Raw genomic sequence first — 16,753 nt, 5'->3', positions numbered from 1 at the left:
TTAGGTGCCACTGAATCAATGTCAACGAAGAGTGAACCTATCAACAACAGGTCCAAACCTTGTCCTATCGTGTGCCAACCTCATGACCCCTGAAGTGCTTGAGCCCACTGCAACAATCACTGTCAGTCCATCTTGTTGAGGCTTTTCCTCTCTTCTTCTGACCTTTCCCAGCATGATGTCATTTGCTAAGGACTGACTGGCTCCTCCCTTGGGATTGTCATTACAGGTATATAATGTTGTTCAAGGTCTAAATGTGTGAAACAGGACACTGATTTTGACACTGTATAAACACTACATGAGAGAGGAGTGTACGCTGCTTACTGTTTGGGCTGGGACCCAGGCTACTTGTCAAAACCGCTCCAAGAAATGGTGTGAACACCAGCACTGTGACCACTGGTCACTGCCCTGTTTCTGAGAGCCATGCCCATGTTTACCTGCTGGCCCTGGGTTTGCACTTGCTGTGCAGCCTGTCCTCTTCCTGAATCATTAGGCACCTGCCACCTGGGCAGGATACTCAGACTGGAGCCTCTGATGAGCATGGCCCTTGGTGACTCCAGCTGAATCTGAGAGTTTCTTTTCTGAAGATTTTGGTGAGACAAGCAGCCATAGCTGGGGTCCTGGACTCCCCCTCCCTGGGCTGGAGAAGGCACCAAAATCAATACTCAAGATGGAAAAAAAAAATAAGAAAAAAAATGGGTCTTCTCACTTGCCAACAAGCATTTCCAAACTTTAACCTTATGGAACTATGGACACTGTGTAATGGTATGTGATGCATTATCTGTATAGCTGCCTGTCTTGAACCAGAGCCTAGACTCACATGGGAAAACAAGCTGTTTTCTAAACTCACTTCTCCCTTACCTTGAGCTTGTTACACCAGCTTCCTTACAGCTAGGAGGTTCAATTAATGCCTGGCTCTCCTATCAGTTCTCTCCCCAGGTGTAGGTTCTCCAGGATTCTGGCCCACACTTTGGGGAAGGAAGGCTGAGCTTCACTAGCAGGGTCCTGCTGCCTATCATTCTTCTAGAAACTTGTCCTTGGAGCTGACATCTTGTTCTTCCCACTCCTGGAAACCATTCCTGATCTAGAACACACCCTCTCACTCTGGCCTCTTACCTGGCTGGTAGACAGAAGGCCGGATGCTGGCTGTAGTTATCACCCGGGGCTTGGGTGCAGGGGCAGCTGGGACCTCACCGTAGCTGGTGTGGGCAACAGGTGCTGGAGAGGTGGCTGCTGCAGGGCTATAGGCAGAAGCCTGGGGCCTGGAACCAAGGGGGGAAGAGTTAGAAGCTGGAAAGGCTGCTCTACTTTGGCCCTGGGATAGAACCAGTGCTGGGCTGGCTGTCTCCCACATCTTCAGGAGCACCAGCAAGAGCTTCCAGAGGCTATGGAAGAGGCTCAGGGTTTTCATGGGCAGGCTGTTGGGTGGCCATCAATAATGGCTGGAGCAGTAGAAACTTCTAGAAAGGTAGCCTGTTGCTAGTGCTACAACCTTAGGAGAGAGAGGAGGCAAGCCTTATCCTACCGCTCCCATGCTGAAGTGGAATACCAGCCTAAGGCTTCTGTGGGAAGTGCAAAAGCAGAGGAGAGGTCACAGCCAGCCTACCTTCTTACCTCACCAGTACCTCACAGTCTAGGACTACCTGGTTTCCTCCCAGTACCTCACAGCCTAGGACTACCTGGTTTCCCTGCCAGTACCTCAGGCTGGGACTACCTGGTTTTCCTGCCCTGCACCTCACAGCCTGTGACTACCTGGTTACGTCACCAGTACTTCACCTCCTATGACTACCTAGCCTCCTGCCCACTCTATTTTTGCTGGAGATGGTAGTGATGTCTCAGGTTTCTGGGTAGAAATGCTCCAGGAGAGAGATGGTGGGAAGCCACACTTTTCTTCCATAGAAAATTCCTGTTGCCTTCTTCCCATTGTGAAGAGGCTGAGAACAGGTTTTTCCCAAGTATGAAGCATAACACAAACAGATGGGGGAAAAGATGTCCCAATACACAGGCCTCAGGAAATTCAGTCATAGGAACTCCAGGAGTTTAGCAGTTTAACTGCCTGAGCCAATATGTCCTGATTTAATTTTTCCATGAAATCATCTTTTTTCATTTAACAATGGAAAAGATGGTCACCTTACAGAACACAGCCCTAGTCCCTGCATCTTCTGCACCTCTCAGGTCCAGGGAGGACCACACAAGCATGCTCAGAGCAAGCTGGCATTTCAGGGAGTGCTGCCTGCTTGCCTTCCTCCTTTTCCCAGGGGTTCTGAGCCTGCCCATTCCAAGTCATGCTGGGAGAAAAGATGAAGTTCCATTCTGGGACTCTGAGAGGGTGATGGTCCTGGGATAAGAACCCAGCACAGGATTCTGGGATCATCCAGAGATGCTGCTCCAGACCAGCACTGTAGACCTCAGTGGGTATGCAGATCTGCTCTGCCACTGAGTCCCCTCCCTTGGGCTCCCTACTCATAGAGCACTTCTGAGCTACACTGAAATGAGCAGGGGCTTCCTCGGAGGAGGAAGGGATAGTGTCCATGGGAACCTGAGTCTCTGGCTTCCACTAAGAAGGAAGAAGGCCAAGGGCTGATGAATCTTATCCAGACCCAGTGGTGGGTGCTTTTCACCCCGGGAATTATGGTCCTGAGGATCTGTGTTGAGCATCAGAGGAGGTTGAACATCCAGTCAGAATGGTGAACCTGTGCTCCAGAAAACGATTGGGTCTCAGTTTGCTTCCAACTAGCCCCTCTGGGCCAGCCCAGCCCACAAACAAACGGGGGAGGTAGCTGGGCTGTGTTATTCCTGAACTCCTCCGCTTCAATCTGTTGCCCCTTTCTCAGTTCCTCTGAGTCTCTCCCAAGTTGAGCTCTTGCCAAGACAATGGAAGTCCAGGGGGCTCCAGGAACTCTGGGATGGATCCCCAGACACACAGGCTGGGAGCACAGGCCCCAGGGATGAGGCCAGACATCCTTCATCCAAACTGGGGTGGCATATCCCCTGACACTTGACCACAGGGACACTTGAGGGCCCCAGAGAGACATCTGTAAATCTGTTCTTTACCCACCTTAAGTTTCTTCTTTGTGCAGGTAGCAAAGCCCTTATGTGAAGAACTTCTTGTGTGCAGAGGGGAAATAGCTGGCTAAATGCCGTCAGGAAGCTGAATTAGACAACTCCAGAGGCCCAGGGCTTGGCTCAACCCTGAGGTTGGAGTGGGGCTAGGAAAAGGCTGGTGTGGCATCAGGAGGGGTATTGTGGAGCTGAGATGAGAGGCAGCTAGGCCAGCTGGCCACTGTGTACCCCCTGAGGCTACATCACAGACATGCACATCCTGACATAGTGACTGGGAGCCTCTTCAGAAAAAGCTGACATATGATCCCCAGCTCCCCATCAACAACGCCACGAAGTTCAGAACGGGCTGTAAAACTACCCGGAAACTCCACAATGACTCATCTAGACAGCCTCTCTCCTTCAGTGTACCTCCTGGATGCTTTTCCTTGCCCCTTCTTCTTTGCCAGCTGGGAATAAGAAGAAATACTACCTAGCATCCATATACTAAAGGGCCAGATATCTGTATTTGTGGGTTCTGTATCTGTAGATGCAACCAATTTTGGATTGAAAATATTTGGGGAGAAAAAAGGTCACCTAAAAGAGCAATGAATTGACTCTGTGACGTGTAATAGAGGTAGGTGTGTAGGAGATGGTGAGGTTGGCTCAGGATAGGGCAGGGTTCAGAGCTGTTGTACATAGGGTCACTATGAGTTGCAGGCAACTTGATGGAACATAACAACAACAACAACAACAAAATAATTAAGTGGTCAAAGTAATTTCTCAAAACTAAGAGGGATCAGAATGTGCTATTTATTTGCACAGCATTTACATCAAAAGATAAGTAAGCTAGAAAGTTTTTGAGATTGATGTGTAGGTTGTATGCAAATACTATGCCATTGTGTGTAAGGGATTTAAACACCCTCGGATTTTGATTTTCTATGAGGGGTTGGTGGTGGACCTAAAATCAATCTCGCAGGAATGTTGAGAGATAACTGCATTCATTTCTGTCACATCTTATGAGATCAGAGTTACATTAAACATCTTAACTGATGAGAAAACTGAAGCTCAGAAGCAGTCAGTCACTATCTTAAGGTAACAGTAGCAAGTAAGTTGTAGAGATTTAGATTCTAAGGCACCAGGTGCCTCTTTTTTTTTTTTTTTTTTTTTACCAGGTGCCTCTTGAGGTTAGAGGTTTGTAGAGGAGGAGGGGAGTAGAGGAGGAAGGCAGGCTAATGAGTAAACTCTGGCCAAATCAGACATGCCTTCTGTGCACAGTCCAGTGTTTCCTCCTCCAAGCAGTCTCCCTTGGCTTCTTCAGTTCAAAGCATGATATTCAGTCTACCAAACTGAGTTCCAGAAACATTGACTTCCCACAGAAAGCAAAGCACTAAGCATTGAAACATTATCACCTTCTGCTATATTGTGTACGCATAATTTTTCTCTTATGAAGATAGAAATATACTCATCTTTGCTCATGTCCTCATAGGAGACTCCTCTGAAATGCTTGACAGCTGATCCACTCAACCCCAAAACTCTTAATTCTGCGCTTGGCCTTCTTGTGGTCCCAGGGCCCAAATCACCTAGCCCAGCGGAGACAGATGGACCCAGGTTTGGATCTTTCCTGCCTCCCTTCCCCAGCTGTGGCGGGTTACCTTGGACTGTCCGAGAGACTGGAGGCAGAGGCAGTGGCAGCATTGGCAGTGGCCAGGGGAGACAAGGCTACGCTGGGAGAGGCAGCAGTGGGAGGCTGGGCAGAAGCAGGCAGCAGCAGGGTGGTGGCATGGTTGGTGCACACTGGAGCATGCTCAACAGGGGTGCTAACAAGGCGGACCAAAAAAAGAACAGGTCAGGGGACACTGGGTCAGGTGTGTAGAAGGACTACGGGTACTGCAAAAGAACAGGAGCCTTGAGAGGAGGTGTCCTCCTGGGCAGAAGGATCCTTTCACTCTAGGACATGCATGAGAGGGCAGGCCTGGGACCAGATGTAGGGGCAAGCTTCTAAGAAGTGTCATGGCACACAGATAATCTCAATCCTTGAGGTATTCCTTACTACCCAATATTCTGTATTTCCTGCTTTTCCACTCATCAGCAGGTGTTATAAAAGTATAGTAGGATAAGGCAATAGAGTGATTATCAACCCAAGGTGACAGAGTCTGTAGGTAGTTGCACAGCTAACCCAGAGACAGTGCCTCCACAGCAGTTCAAATCTATCCAAGGCTCAAAAAGAGAAGAATGGGTAGTCTCCTCCCATGCAGTTTAGAACCTCCAAAATCCTGCTAGAGGGTCAGTTATGGATCCATTCCTACACGATGGCACTGAATTTGAGGTTGGTTTTTTTTAAAAAATCCACCCAGGTTCTTCCTCCCCCATGATTTCATCTACTTTTTGCTTTCCCTAATTAATGAGGGGGCTGGGCTGTCTTTGGAAAGAAGAGAGACAGAAAGCTAGGCAGAGGTCAGATCCTCAAGCATCAAGGGCTCTGGGGCATGAGGATCTGTGCTTTGAGATCTGCAGGACTCAGGGGAGTGACACATCAGGAGGATGGATCAGGATGTCACAACGTGGTGCAGGACTTCAAGGGTAAAGGCATCTGTGTCTCCCTTACGTGTCATCCCTGGAGAAGCAGCGATACTTATGTGGCAGAAATTTTCTTAGACGTGGCCCTAAGTGCCTGGAATTGGGAATATGAGTGGCGACTGCTCTGCCTGAGCAGACTAGCGTGACCGGCAGACGCCAGCACAGCTAGACTTCCACTGATGGCCAGAGGCCCTCTCTCCAGTCCCCTCAATGCCCTGGCTTTCTAGAAGCTCCTCTTTTCAAAGCGCTACAGGAAGAGAGGAACCCTCAGAACTCGGTCTGACTGGAATGAAATTCCTATCACCTGAAAAACGGGGCAGCAAATAAAAAGGAAGTTATAGAAAAACCAAGAAATGCACATCCTTTGCTTCTTTGGGTGTATGGACTAGGATACTCATGGTGGTCCCATGTGTGAACTCCTGTTTGTAGGGTTCAGAAGTAGATGACCAGGACTTCCCCCAGGTGCCCCTTGGGGAATACAAACCTCCTACCCCTGGGTTACAAGCCAAGCATATTAACCACTTATACAAGCCAGGGAGTCCCTTCTTTTCTATACTGTAATTCACCTATCAATGTCATATTCTATGTGGACACTGTGGACCTCTGTCCAGAACTCCTGTGATGTGGGTACTGTTATCTGATGACCAGTTATCAGGCCAGTTAATGAGTCCTGTGGCTCTTAAGGCCCAGATCCTCACTAACACTTCCCAACCCCAACCCCGAGTGTCAGCCCTTGCCACATGAGTATTATAGAGGAGGAAGGATGGTGAGAACTCAATCGCTGTCGTTGTTAGGGGCCATGCTGTGAAGCTGATTTTCAAACTTCAGCAAGTCTGTGTGTTGGAATGGGACTACCCCATTGGCCTAGTCTATAATCTTTATAGGAAGAAGCCCTGGTGTAATGGTTACTTGCCGACCTAGGCTGGAGGTTTGAATCCACTAGCCCTCTCCATGGAGAGAAGATGTGGCAGTCTACTTTGGTAAAGATTTACAAGGCAGTTCTACTTAGTCTTGTAGGGCTGCTGCAAGCCATCATGGATCTGGTGGCAAGATGGTTCTGGAAGCTTTGCAAGAATGGGTCACTATGCCTCTCACCCATGGAGGTAGAGCTGGGGATGGGTCCCAACTGTCAAATATTGTGCCAGCAGGGCCACTTGGGCAAGGTTTCTATCCTTAGGCAGAACCTCAACTGGTGGAGAAGAGAGAAAGCTTTCTTCCATGTTGAATCCTGTGGCGTGGTAAGAAGCTGCACTGCAATCCAAAAGGTACAGGGTTTGAAGCCACCAACTGCTCTGTGGGAGAAGGATGAGCAATCTCCTCCTGTGTGACTTACAGCCTCTGAAAGCTCGCTGGAGGGTCAGCTATGGGTTGGTTCTGCCTTGACAGTACATAACAATGATGATAATAATCACAGTAGTTAGAACAACATCTGCGTGTTCATCACAACTTTAGTAACATCACCCACTGGTTCCTTCCAATCTCCCTGGGTGACATCTGTCACCATCCCCACTTTCCAGCTGAGGAACCTAAGCCCAGAGAGGCTCAATCTCTGGTGAAATGCCACACAGCAGCCAAGTGGCAGAGAAGGTTGTGAGCTCTAATCACTACGTGGCAGCACTTCTCAAATGTCAACATTCTAACATTCAGAACTGAGAGTCACCTGGGCAATCTTGCCAAAATGCAGGGTTTGGTGTGGGAGATGAGGGCAGGACTGAGTTTGCATCTTTCTGAAGCTCTAGAGGCTTGCTGATGCTGCTCGCTGTAGCGGCTGTGGTGCCCCTCCTGTAGGGGCAAAGTACTGGACAGGAATGTAGGTGGGCTATGAACAACAGGGCAATGACCAAAGCATCACCGAATTGCTTTTCTGAAGCCAGCATAGTGTATGATACATTTGGGAAGAAGAGAAGTGGACAGATAGGTACTGGGTTCTGGAAGAGAACTGGACAGGTCACAGCTCCAGGAAGCAGAGAATTGGTTAGGTCCTGGGCCTACTGTCCCGGTTGAGGCAGAGCCACTCTTGCATAGGAAGCATGTCAATGGGCAAGTGGACAGTGACCAGGTCCTATCCAATCCTTCCAATGAGGTTTTTGGAGAGGAGGCTCAGGCAGGACAGCTCACAGACCTGCAGCAGCTTGACTCCTAGCTCTTCCACGAGCTGCTCACCCACCCTCCATAGAGGAAGTGCACTCTGGAAGCCAAGTGTGAAGTGCAGTTGCCTAGAGCAGGAACTGCAGACCTTAAAGCCATACTGCTGAGCAGTGCCATGAGCAGCACCCCCATGCTGTGGGCAGATAAGGCCCACGAGGACTCAGGATGTACTGGCCGTGATCTGCTTCTCCCAGATTGACTCTGTTGCATGCTGCCAGTGGCACATTGGGAACTCAGAATGTGGACAGGCCAGGAGAGATGACAATGTCTGGGTGGGGAGAGGATTCTGCAGAATAAATGAGAAGTGACTTTGCTGGGCCCTTTCACTCCAATTTTCTGTCACACTAGCTTGCTTACCTGCTGCTCTTCAACAAGAATTCCAAATGAACTCTGGATTCCAGGGAATGGAGGCATAGGCCCTAGCAAAATTAGTCATTAACACTCTTGTTGTTTGTATACTGTAGAGTTGGGACCAATCCACAGCTGACCTTCCAGTAGGCTTTCAGAAGCAGTTAGTCACACGGGAGGAGATTGCCCACCTTTCTCCCATGAGAGTAGCTGGTGGCCTTGAACCGTGTGCCTTCAGGATTGCCGTGCAGCTTCTTGCCCCTAGGCCATCAAAACTAGGGCTTAGAAAGACCAGGTACATGTGGGCATAGACATAAGCTTGCTTGGTTGCTTGAGTTCTTTTTGAGCATCGTCCTTTCTAGAACTACTGTCTACAGACACTGAGCAGGCAGTCTCAGGTAAGGCTGACATCAAAGGTGTCCTGAAAAATCTTGGGTTTTTGTGCAGTTCAGCTGTGACCTGAAGTCCTATGAACCCATAGAAGTCTGCAACAGGGTGCACCAGGAGAGCAAGATCACAAAGATCTCACTTGGTCTTGAGTACAGCCTCAGAGCCGTGTCCGTGAGTTCATCTCCAGCCTTGCCCCAGATTGTACCTTTGTCACCTGAACTAGTAATGGCTCATCTTAGCAAAATCAAACCAAACTGAACTATGCTCAAATGCTCAGAACTTAATATAGAAGGTGTGGCCAGGAGGAGAAACACATCCTGGCTAACTCTCTTTTTGGTTTCTCTCTTCTCACAACTCAATGTGTTCATTAAGGTGGAGGGTGATGTTCTCACTGTGTGAGTGCTGTGGTGGTTTGAATGTCATTCAGTGATGTTATTACTGATGACAATGATATTATGTACAGAAAGTATGAGGATGGTATTGGTGATGATGCTGGATCTTGGGGTTCACGGTCATCAGCCTAGGTTGGATGGTTGGTAATGGTGGCAATATTGTCATTAGTATGATGGTGCTGAGAGTAGTTGCTATGATGGGTGATGATTCTTCCGTGTTTAGTATAAGTGGTGGTGGTGCACTGTGGCTAGCATTTGTAGTGCTTGAGAGAGTGAAATAGGAAAATCTCTGTTGATTGGTGATAACAAAACCACTTAGGTAATTGGCCCTGAAATTGTGGTTTACAGTGCCACCCACATAGGCCGCTTTCTTGCTGTCTGATAAGCAGCCTACCCAGGCCACTCTACAACTCCAGGGGCTCCACCTACATGGTTGTCTGTGTGTATGACACCTTCTGGGACTCTTCCCCACCTTCTGGGACTCTTCCCCAAAGGCTGTAGTAGGGATGGCTCCTTGTTCTTTAGCTCTACACTTTTTGTTGGTTCTACTCTGATTTCAAATAAATGAAAAAGCACATTGCCTAGCATTTCCAATGTGGACCACTCTAACCACAATCTCTGCATTTCTTTCATTCCAGTCAAAATGGTTAACTCAGGTTCTACAACAACCCATGTTTTCATCAGCATCTCTACTTCCTTTGTTATGTGTCCAACCTTTCCTATCTGCACCCAAAATCCTAACCATTCTGGAAGATCAAACACATAGACTTCTTCCCCTGGGAAATCTGCTGGATGGAGGCACTCCGTGTCTCTGGACTTCATGTTCTCTTAAAGGAGGCTTCTTCAGCCCTACATTACAGTCAGTCACAGCCACACTGTTGTTATGTGCCATTATGTTGGAACTATCATAGTTGACCTTCTGGTGAGTTTTCAGAGGCAATAAATTGCATGGGAAGAGAATGCTCATTTTTCTCCTGTGGAGAAGCTGCGGGATTTGAACCGTGTGCCTTTGGGTTGGCAGCACAATCCCTTACCACTAGGTCACCAGAGCTCCACATGGGCCCTTTAATAATTTCTTTAGCACCTGTAGCAGTCAGGCATAGCACTCCAACCAGGACTCACAGACGCTCTCTTAGATCATCTCTTTCTTACATCAAAGCTTTACATGGATCCCTGGCCTGGTTACTGGGGTGCTGCCCACAGAGGCATGAGACAGTGGGGAGGGCATAGGTGGGCTAGAAAGCAAGTAGGAGCCTTGCTGGGCTTCAACCAAGCGGCTCTGAGAGTTAAGCCAGCAGGCTGTGGTTAAAGACAGAGGTTCAAACCCTAACTAGTTCTGAGTGATTGGCTCAGGTCCTCTCCCAGCCTCAGGATCCCTGCCTTCTGGGATCTCTCTGTCTGGTGGGTCTTGTTCCATAACCCACCATTAGCCTTGCAAGTTATCAGTAAAAGGTTAGCAAATATGGTTGACCCCAGAATGCCTAAACGCAGGGAGGCATACCTCCTCTGCTCCTAACAGATCTTCTCACCACTGTCAGAGGGCTCCACAGCCTCCTGTGGTCAGATGAGAGAAGGCAGGAAGAAGAGGGGGACTGGCTAAGGTTCTGGCTAAGAAACTGGCTAAGGTTCTGGGGAGCATCTCAGGTAGGTGGCAGGACAGAGCAGCCTACTTGGTCTACCCTTCCAGGTGGACTGCTAAGGTCTCTGGAGCCAACAAGAAAGCCAGGTAGTGGAAGCAGAGAGCCCAGCCCAGGCACAGATGTTGGGAGGGGAGTTCACTACAGATAGGCCTCAGGGACTCCTTTGTCTTTGCCAAGTGCCATATGATGTCCTCTGTCAGATGATTCCACATAAACCAAGCCCAGGTTGGTGGTAGACAGTTGGGGAGGCTGTGAATTAAAAGTTCCTGGTCACAACATAAGAACCTACCAGCAGCTGACGTGTTTGGCATCACAGAAGCCAAGGAAGCTTCAGATGTAAGCTATCAGATCAAGGGCTGGTCAATGGGAGATAGATGTGAAGGGAGTGGGTTAAAGTTGAGGGTATCCTGGTGGATGGTGGTGCAGGGAAATAAGTGGGTAAAGACACGTGTGCCAAAGGCAGGGACAACACTGATACTAATGGTTAACTCCACAATAAGGGAATATATCTTTCACTTTTTCTATAAAATGCTGGTCTGTCTGATACTTCTCTAAATCTGAATATTCAGATTAAGACAGACTAGGAAGAAGGATTGGCCATCCACTTCTGAAATAGCAGGACTCTGAAAATCCTATGTACTGTAAGGAGAGACCAGTCCTTGGAGAAGGACATCATGCTTGGGAAGTTGGAGGGACAGCGCAGGAGGGGAAGGCTCTCTATGAGGTGGATTGATTCAGTGACTGGGATAATTGGGATGTGAGTGTCAGAGACAGTGCGATTGGCACAGGACAGAGCAGAGTTTAGGGCTGTTGTACATAGGGTCGCTATGAGTCGCAAGCGACTCGACGGCACATAACAACAACAACAACAACCACCTCCAAAGCATATGAGCCTGCCCCACCTAGCAAACAGGGGAGAATGTTGTAGCTTTGTGCCATGACTATTGTTGTTCATTGCCATTGAATCAGCCCTTGATTCAATGCACAACAAAAGGAAGTGCCCGCCCTCCTGCCTGGTTGTGGACTGGACGAACTGAGATCCGTGAGATTTTAATGACTGATTTTTGGAAGAAGATCATGAACCTTTTCTTCCTAGCCTGTCATAATTTGGAAGTGCCAACTGAGTACATAGCAACATGCAACTCTCTAGTGCTTTGCTAAGTGCTATTGAGGCATTTCTGACAACAACTTTATGTAAGACGGAACAATCAGAAAACCAATGAAAAAGAGAAGGCTCTGCGTGGAATGGGTTGCCACAATGGCTGCTGCTCTGACCAGCCCCTCCTGAATGCTCAAGACTAGAACGAGATCCCAGCTGGATGACTCCCCCTCTTAACCTGAACCTATCATATAAACAAGACGCTATCAAGTTGGCTTTCTATTTCCCTCTCCAGAGCTGGGCTCTACTCATCAAAGCTCTCCAGAAAGGTGCTTCTGTGAACTGCTTAGAAGTCCAGTCTGAGCCCCTGCTGCCTAAACCCAAGTCTGAACATGAACACAGCCCTTCTGGGCAAGGGGCTGTGACCTGTTGTTTGGTGGAGGAGGGACTGTAGGTTTGGTATGTTGGTTGCTGCTGGGCCCTCCACATGCCTTGTGGGCAGCTAAGACTGTCCAGCTATGAGATTCACAGCCTGGCCAGCGGGCCAGCAGGAGGATGCTGGTAAACATAGCTGTGCCAGGTCCCCAGCCCACAGGTACAGCCCCCTCTGTTTCATGCGCTGCTCTTTCAGCTCCTCTTGGAAGGTAGCATACAGCACAGCATGACCAAGCACGGTTTGGTTCATTTCAAATCCTTTTTATTTCAGGACAAGCATGCTGATATGTACAGGAGAGAAAGCCATGGAGCCAAGCACATATGTTACAGAAAGGGAATGCACACACCAATCTCACCACAGCCAGGAGATGCCAGCAAAGGGGCATTACCCCATCTACCCTGGGGCTTTTAATTCCTCTGCAAAAAGCCCTTTCCAGCTGCCCTGAGCCCCAGAGGGACCAGTGTGGTGGCCTCTCCTCAGGACCCTCATCTACTGGACTTGGTCCAGGATGACAGTAGACCAGGCGGCTTCTCTGGGAGCCGAGGTAGATAGGAAATTGAGGACTGGCATGTTCTGTTTCCCTTGGTTCTGGGGTGTTGTCCCAAACCCTATTATGTCCTCTCTGATTTACCAACTAGGGCTCTGTGAGGCTGAGTGGAGAAGGCTCAGGATCTTTGGGGGGGCCAGTGCAGCTAGGAGAGGTGTTAATGGGGAGGGAGCAAGGTGCCTTGGATGCTGGACCACTTGCTTGGACGGGTGGATGGAGCAAAGAACTGCTGTGGTAACTTATCAATAGGTGCCCCCAGCACAGCAATCCAGTCACAAGCATCACTATGGGGTTCACATGCCAGGTCTGTGTGGGAGCAGGGAGGGAGCAGGGCCCGCCTATGGGGTGTGGGAATCCTGGCTGGCCTTTTAGCTTTTAACATTAAGGATTTGGGCTGAGAGGCCATGGTGCCACTTGCGCAATTTGGCAAAACGTGGGCTGTTACGTTCCGTTTCAAACCTTTCCCTGTGGCACAGAGAGAGAAAGAGACAGAGACAGAGAGACACAGACAGAGACAAAGAGAAAGAGAGGAAGAAAGAAAGGGGTTAGGGGAGTGTCTGCCACTGCCTGGCAGACAGCTGGGCAGAGGCATGGGGGCGACTTGGACAGGAGACCTTGCAGGTGGTCAGACCTGGGCTGGGGCAAGGTCAGAGCCTAGGGACTGAGCAGTTGAGTGGAGTTTGGTGGACAAAGCAGGGCTCAAGGTTCTCCCTGGCCTATACGGATCGGGCTAGACAGGGCTGTTTTGGCTGTGGGCTCCTGGGACTGAATCAAATGGACAGGTGGGCCTAGTATGGTCTCTGTTCTCTAGCTGGGCACCAAGAAGGAGAAACACCTGTCCCTGTGATAAGGTCTGGTCAGCAGACCTGCCACCTACATGGGCTTTGCCAGTCTCTGACTGCCCGAACCTCCCATCCTGAGCATTGGCCAGCACACGCATGCACACACATTCTCTCAGTGCCACAGCCCAGACCCAGTGGGCCAGGACAGCCACACTTTTCACCCACAGGGCTCAACTCTTAGCCTGGGGCACAGGCCAAAGAAGGCAAGGAACAGCCAAAAATGCAGGGAAGAAAGAGAATGTCCCAGGGAAGGCCAGAGCATGGATGTCAGAATCCCAGGACTTCTGGACTAGCAGGGAAGGATTCCGACATCTTCTGGACCACAGAACACAAAGTAGCATCCGCAGCCCACATCTAACCCCATGCATGTTTTGTTTAGTCTGTGCAGGATGCACGATACAGTTAAGAAAGGAAGAGCTCTCTCCATGCCATGGAACACTACTCAGTCACAGACCAGGTGCAGACTCAAGATCAACACAGTCAACAACCTGGGTGACTCTCAAGGAAATTAGGCAGATTGAAGACAATCAGCCCCACCAGATCGTCTGCTGTATGATTCCATTTACACACCATCCTTGCAATGAAAAGGTTACAGGACTAGAGAGCAGATGAATGACTTTTAAGAGGTGTTAGAGGGAGGGAAGTAGAGGTAGATGTGAGTATAAAAGGATGATTGTCTGATGGCTCTTGGGTTATAGAAATGTTCTGCATCTTGACTGTATTAATGTCAATATCCCAGTTGTGGTAATTGGATGACTGCTTTGCAAGATGTTACCATTGTAAAAATGCAAAAGGCTCTGGGGATCTCTCAGGATTCTCTCTTACAGTCACATGGAATATACAATTTTCTCCAAACACAGTTGAAATTAAAAAAGTAATTGCCAGAACAGAAAACGTTTTGGAGGTCAGCTCGAACCCACTTGTCAATTGCTACCCACAACAGCTGTGTAGGACAGCGACCCCTGGGGTTTCCTGGGCTGTAAGGAAGCAGACCACCACATTGTCTGCCCGTGCAGCACCTGATGGGTGCTGACCTCCCAATTAAATACCAGCTGAGGGCTACTCAGATCAGTGTCAAGTCTCAGAAATCAGAGGCTACGACAGTGCTGATCAGCTACTCCTACGTGCTAATAGTCACTGGACAGTGGGGATTTAGATGTCCTTCTGCCTCCTTGCCTTTTAGATGCCTGTTCCACATTTTGAGTTCACTGCATGCTTTGTTCCTATGTGAGATTCTCCTTGCTAGATTTGAAAAATATTTTAAAAGCACAGCGTTGGCCCAGCATTCCTTTATACTAGGAAGAAACCAAAGCTCAGAGTCATCACATGGATGGCCAGTAGATAAACTATGATCTAAGTGCTGGGTATCTTCTTCCACACACTGGCCTCTCTGAGGATAGGGTAAAGGGACAGCCACAGCGTGAAGAGAGGGCCCAAGGCAGGGAAAGTGCAGGAATGTCCATGACCAACCCCAAACCCCCAAAAGATGGAAATCAGTCAGTCTGTGTGTACATCACTGCTTCCACAGACACGCAGTATGCAGTGGATCAACCAAGTCTGTCATTACCATCCACTGAACAGTGTCAGAGGACAGGATGAGAAGCCAGCAAGCCTGGGGAGCCAGCTCTGCCTGGCGCTGTTTAGCAACCCATAGCCAACTCAAGAAAGAAGCAGAGAGAAGAAAGAGCAAAAAGAAGGGGAGAGAAAGAACCGAGAGGAGAGTGAATAAAGGAGAGAGCAGAGCTGTTGGATTTTCTGCTTGCCAGGTTGCTTAGTGCTCCCTGCCTGTCAGCACCTTGGTGGCTGGTTTGCTGCTGTGATGCTGAAGTTATGCCATCATTTTTCAAATACCAGCAGGGTTTAGCGGAACTTCCAGACTAAGACTGGGGAGCAAGGATTGGCAATATACTGCTAAAATACAAAAACTCTATGGATCACAAGAACAGGACTTTATCTGATATAGTGCTTGAAGATGAGTTTACTGAATTAAAAGGCACTCAGCGTACACAGTGGCCCCAACAATGTTCTTGAGAAACAACTGTGAAGATGCCATTGACCATAGGATGCCCTGGGTCAGTGTTGACTGCACAGTAACCAACAACAACAGTAAAGGGTGGCAGAACACCAGGGGGCACATGTCACCTTTAGCATTGATTGCCACCCATTGCATTCTCATGGATTTTTCTTTGCTTGGAGGTTGGAGCTGGGATAGAGCTGAGTTCCTGTGCACAGAGGGGAGAGGGCATAGAAATACCCGAGGCAACTGGAGGAAGGAGCAGGGGAGAAACAGCCAGTTCTGGAGCTTCACTGGGGCAGGGAGGTGCAGAACAGAGCCCCTGCCAGCTGCACAGTGGAGAGGGCAGCAGGGCATTTTCACTGTGTGAACAGGGTGGATGTAGAATTCTCTCCCTAGCTGGGCAGCAGTTAAACGTGCTTGTAGACAGCTGAGTCACATGACAGGGGATAGAAGGTGGAACAGCTGGGCTCCTTACTGGGATTCCTCTAGGACAATTACACCTAGCAGTGGGGTCCTGATGCCTCTCAGATGCAAGCTCTGCCGCAGAACCAGGCTTCCCCCCCACCCCCCATGGGACTGCCAAATGTGGGCTGGCACCCAAGCCACTGGGTCCTCAATGCCCCTGTGAACACAGCACTGGGTGCCTTCTTGGGGGTTCTATGCACAGGTTTTGGGCTGGAGGCTTCTACTCAGTGGCAGTGGATTGAAGCTGGGTATCAACAATGTCTTATGTACTAGAGTGGGTCACAGGAGGCCCCTCATATGAAATCATGCAAAGCAAAACACCAATCCATTGACACTGAGTTGATTCTGAATAATAAAGACTCTACAGGATAGAGCAGGAAACCCATTAAGTTTCCAAGGTTGTAAATCTTCCTTTACAAAATCAGAACACTTCATCTTTCTCTTATGGGGGAGCTAGTAAGTCCAAACGGCTAATCTTTCAGTTAGCAGCGAAATACTTTAACCACAGAACTACCATGGCTCTAGGAAGCAGAGAAGAGGCTAGTATGTAAGCTGGACAGATAATGTCCTCCGGTCCCGGCATCTTTCCTGGGAGGGAGCTAAGTTCATGAATAGTGTCTGGGCTTTTTAGTGGCCATGCTTAGTCTCACCCTTAAAGCCAAGTTCCCTCAAGACTGGACTCTGTCTGGGCTGGCGACAGGCGAGGCCTGGAGGCCCCTCAGAAAGTTACTAGACACCTGAGGTACTGTCAGAGCTTCTGGAGCCAGGCGGAAAGGCAAGTAAGACTGCAGGCTGCTCTGGAACCCTAATTAG

At 49.1% G+C, this 16,753-nt stretch overlaps 1 protein-coding gene across 6 annotated transcripts in view; it reads right to left on the bottom strand.

Annotated features, from left to right (window-relative positions):
- LDB3 (LIM domain binding 3) overlaps positions 1–16,753 on the bottom strand; it is a 126,537-nt gene that overhangs the window by 84,442 nt on the left and 25,342 nt on the right. For 3 of the 6 annotated variants that reach the window (XM_006894477.1, XM_006894475.1, XM_006894476.1), the window contains one exon: positions 12,985–13,081. In XM_006894477.1, the coding sequence (XP_006894539.1) occupies positions 12,985–13,081 (97 nt within the window). Of the gene's footprint in view, positions 1–1,113; positions 1,300–4,710; positions 4,857–12,984; positions 13,082–16,753 lie in introns of those variants that run through there. The other 3 variants (XM_006894474.1, XM_006894472.1, XM_006894473.1) reach the window with 2 other exon arrangements.

This window comes from Elephantulus edwardii, unplaced genomic scaffold (genome assembly GCF_000299155.1).
Source record: "Elephantulus edwardii isolate Elephantulus edwardi_28Jun2011 unplaced genomic scaffold, EleEdw1.0 scaffold00144, whole genome shotgun sequence".
Taxonomy (NCBI): Eukaryota; Metazoa; Chordata; class Mammalia; order Macroscelidea; family Macroscelididae; genus Elephantulus; species Elephantulus edwardii.
This window is presented reverse-complemented; position numbering and strand designations above follow the sequence as displayed.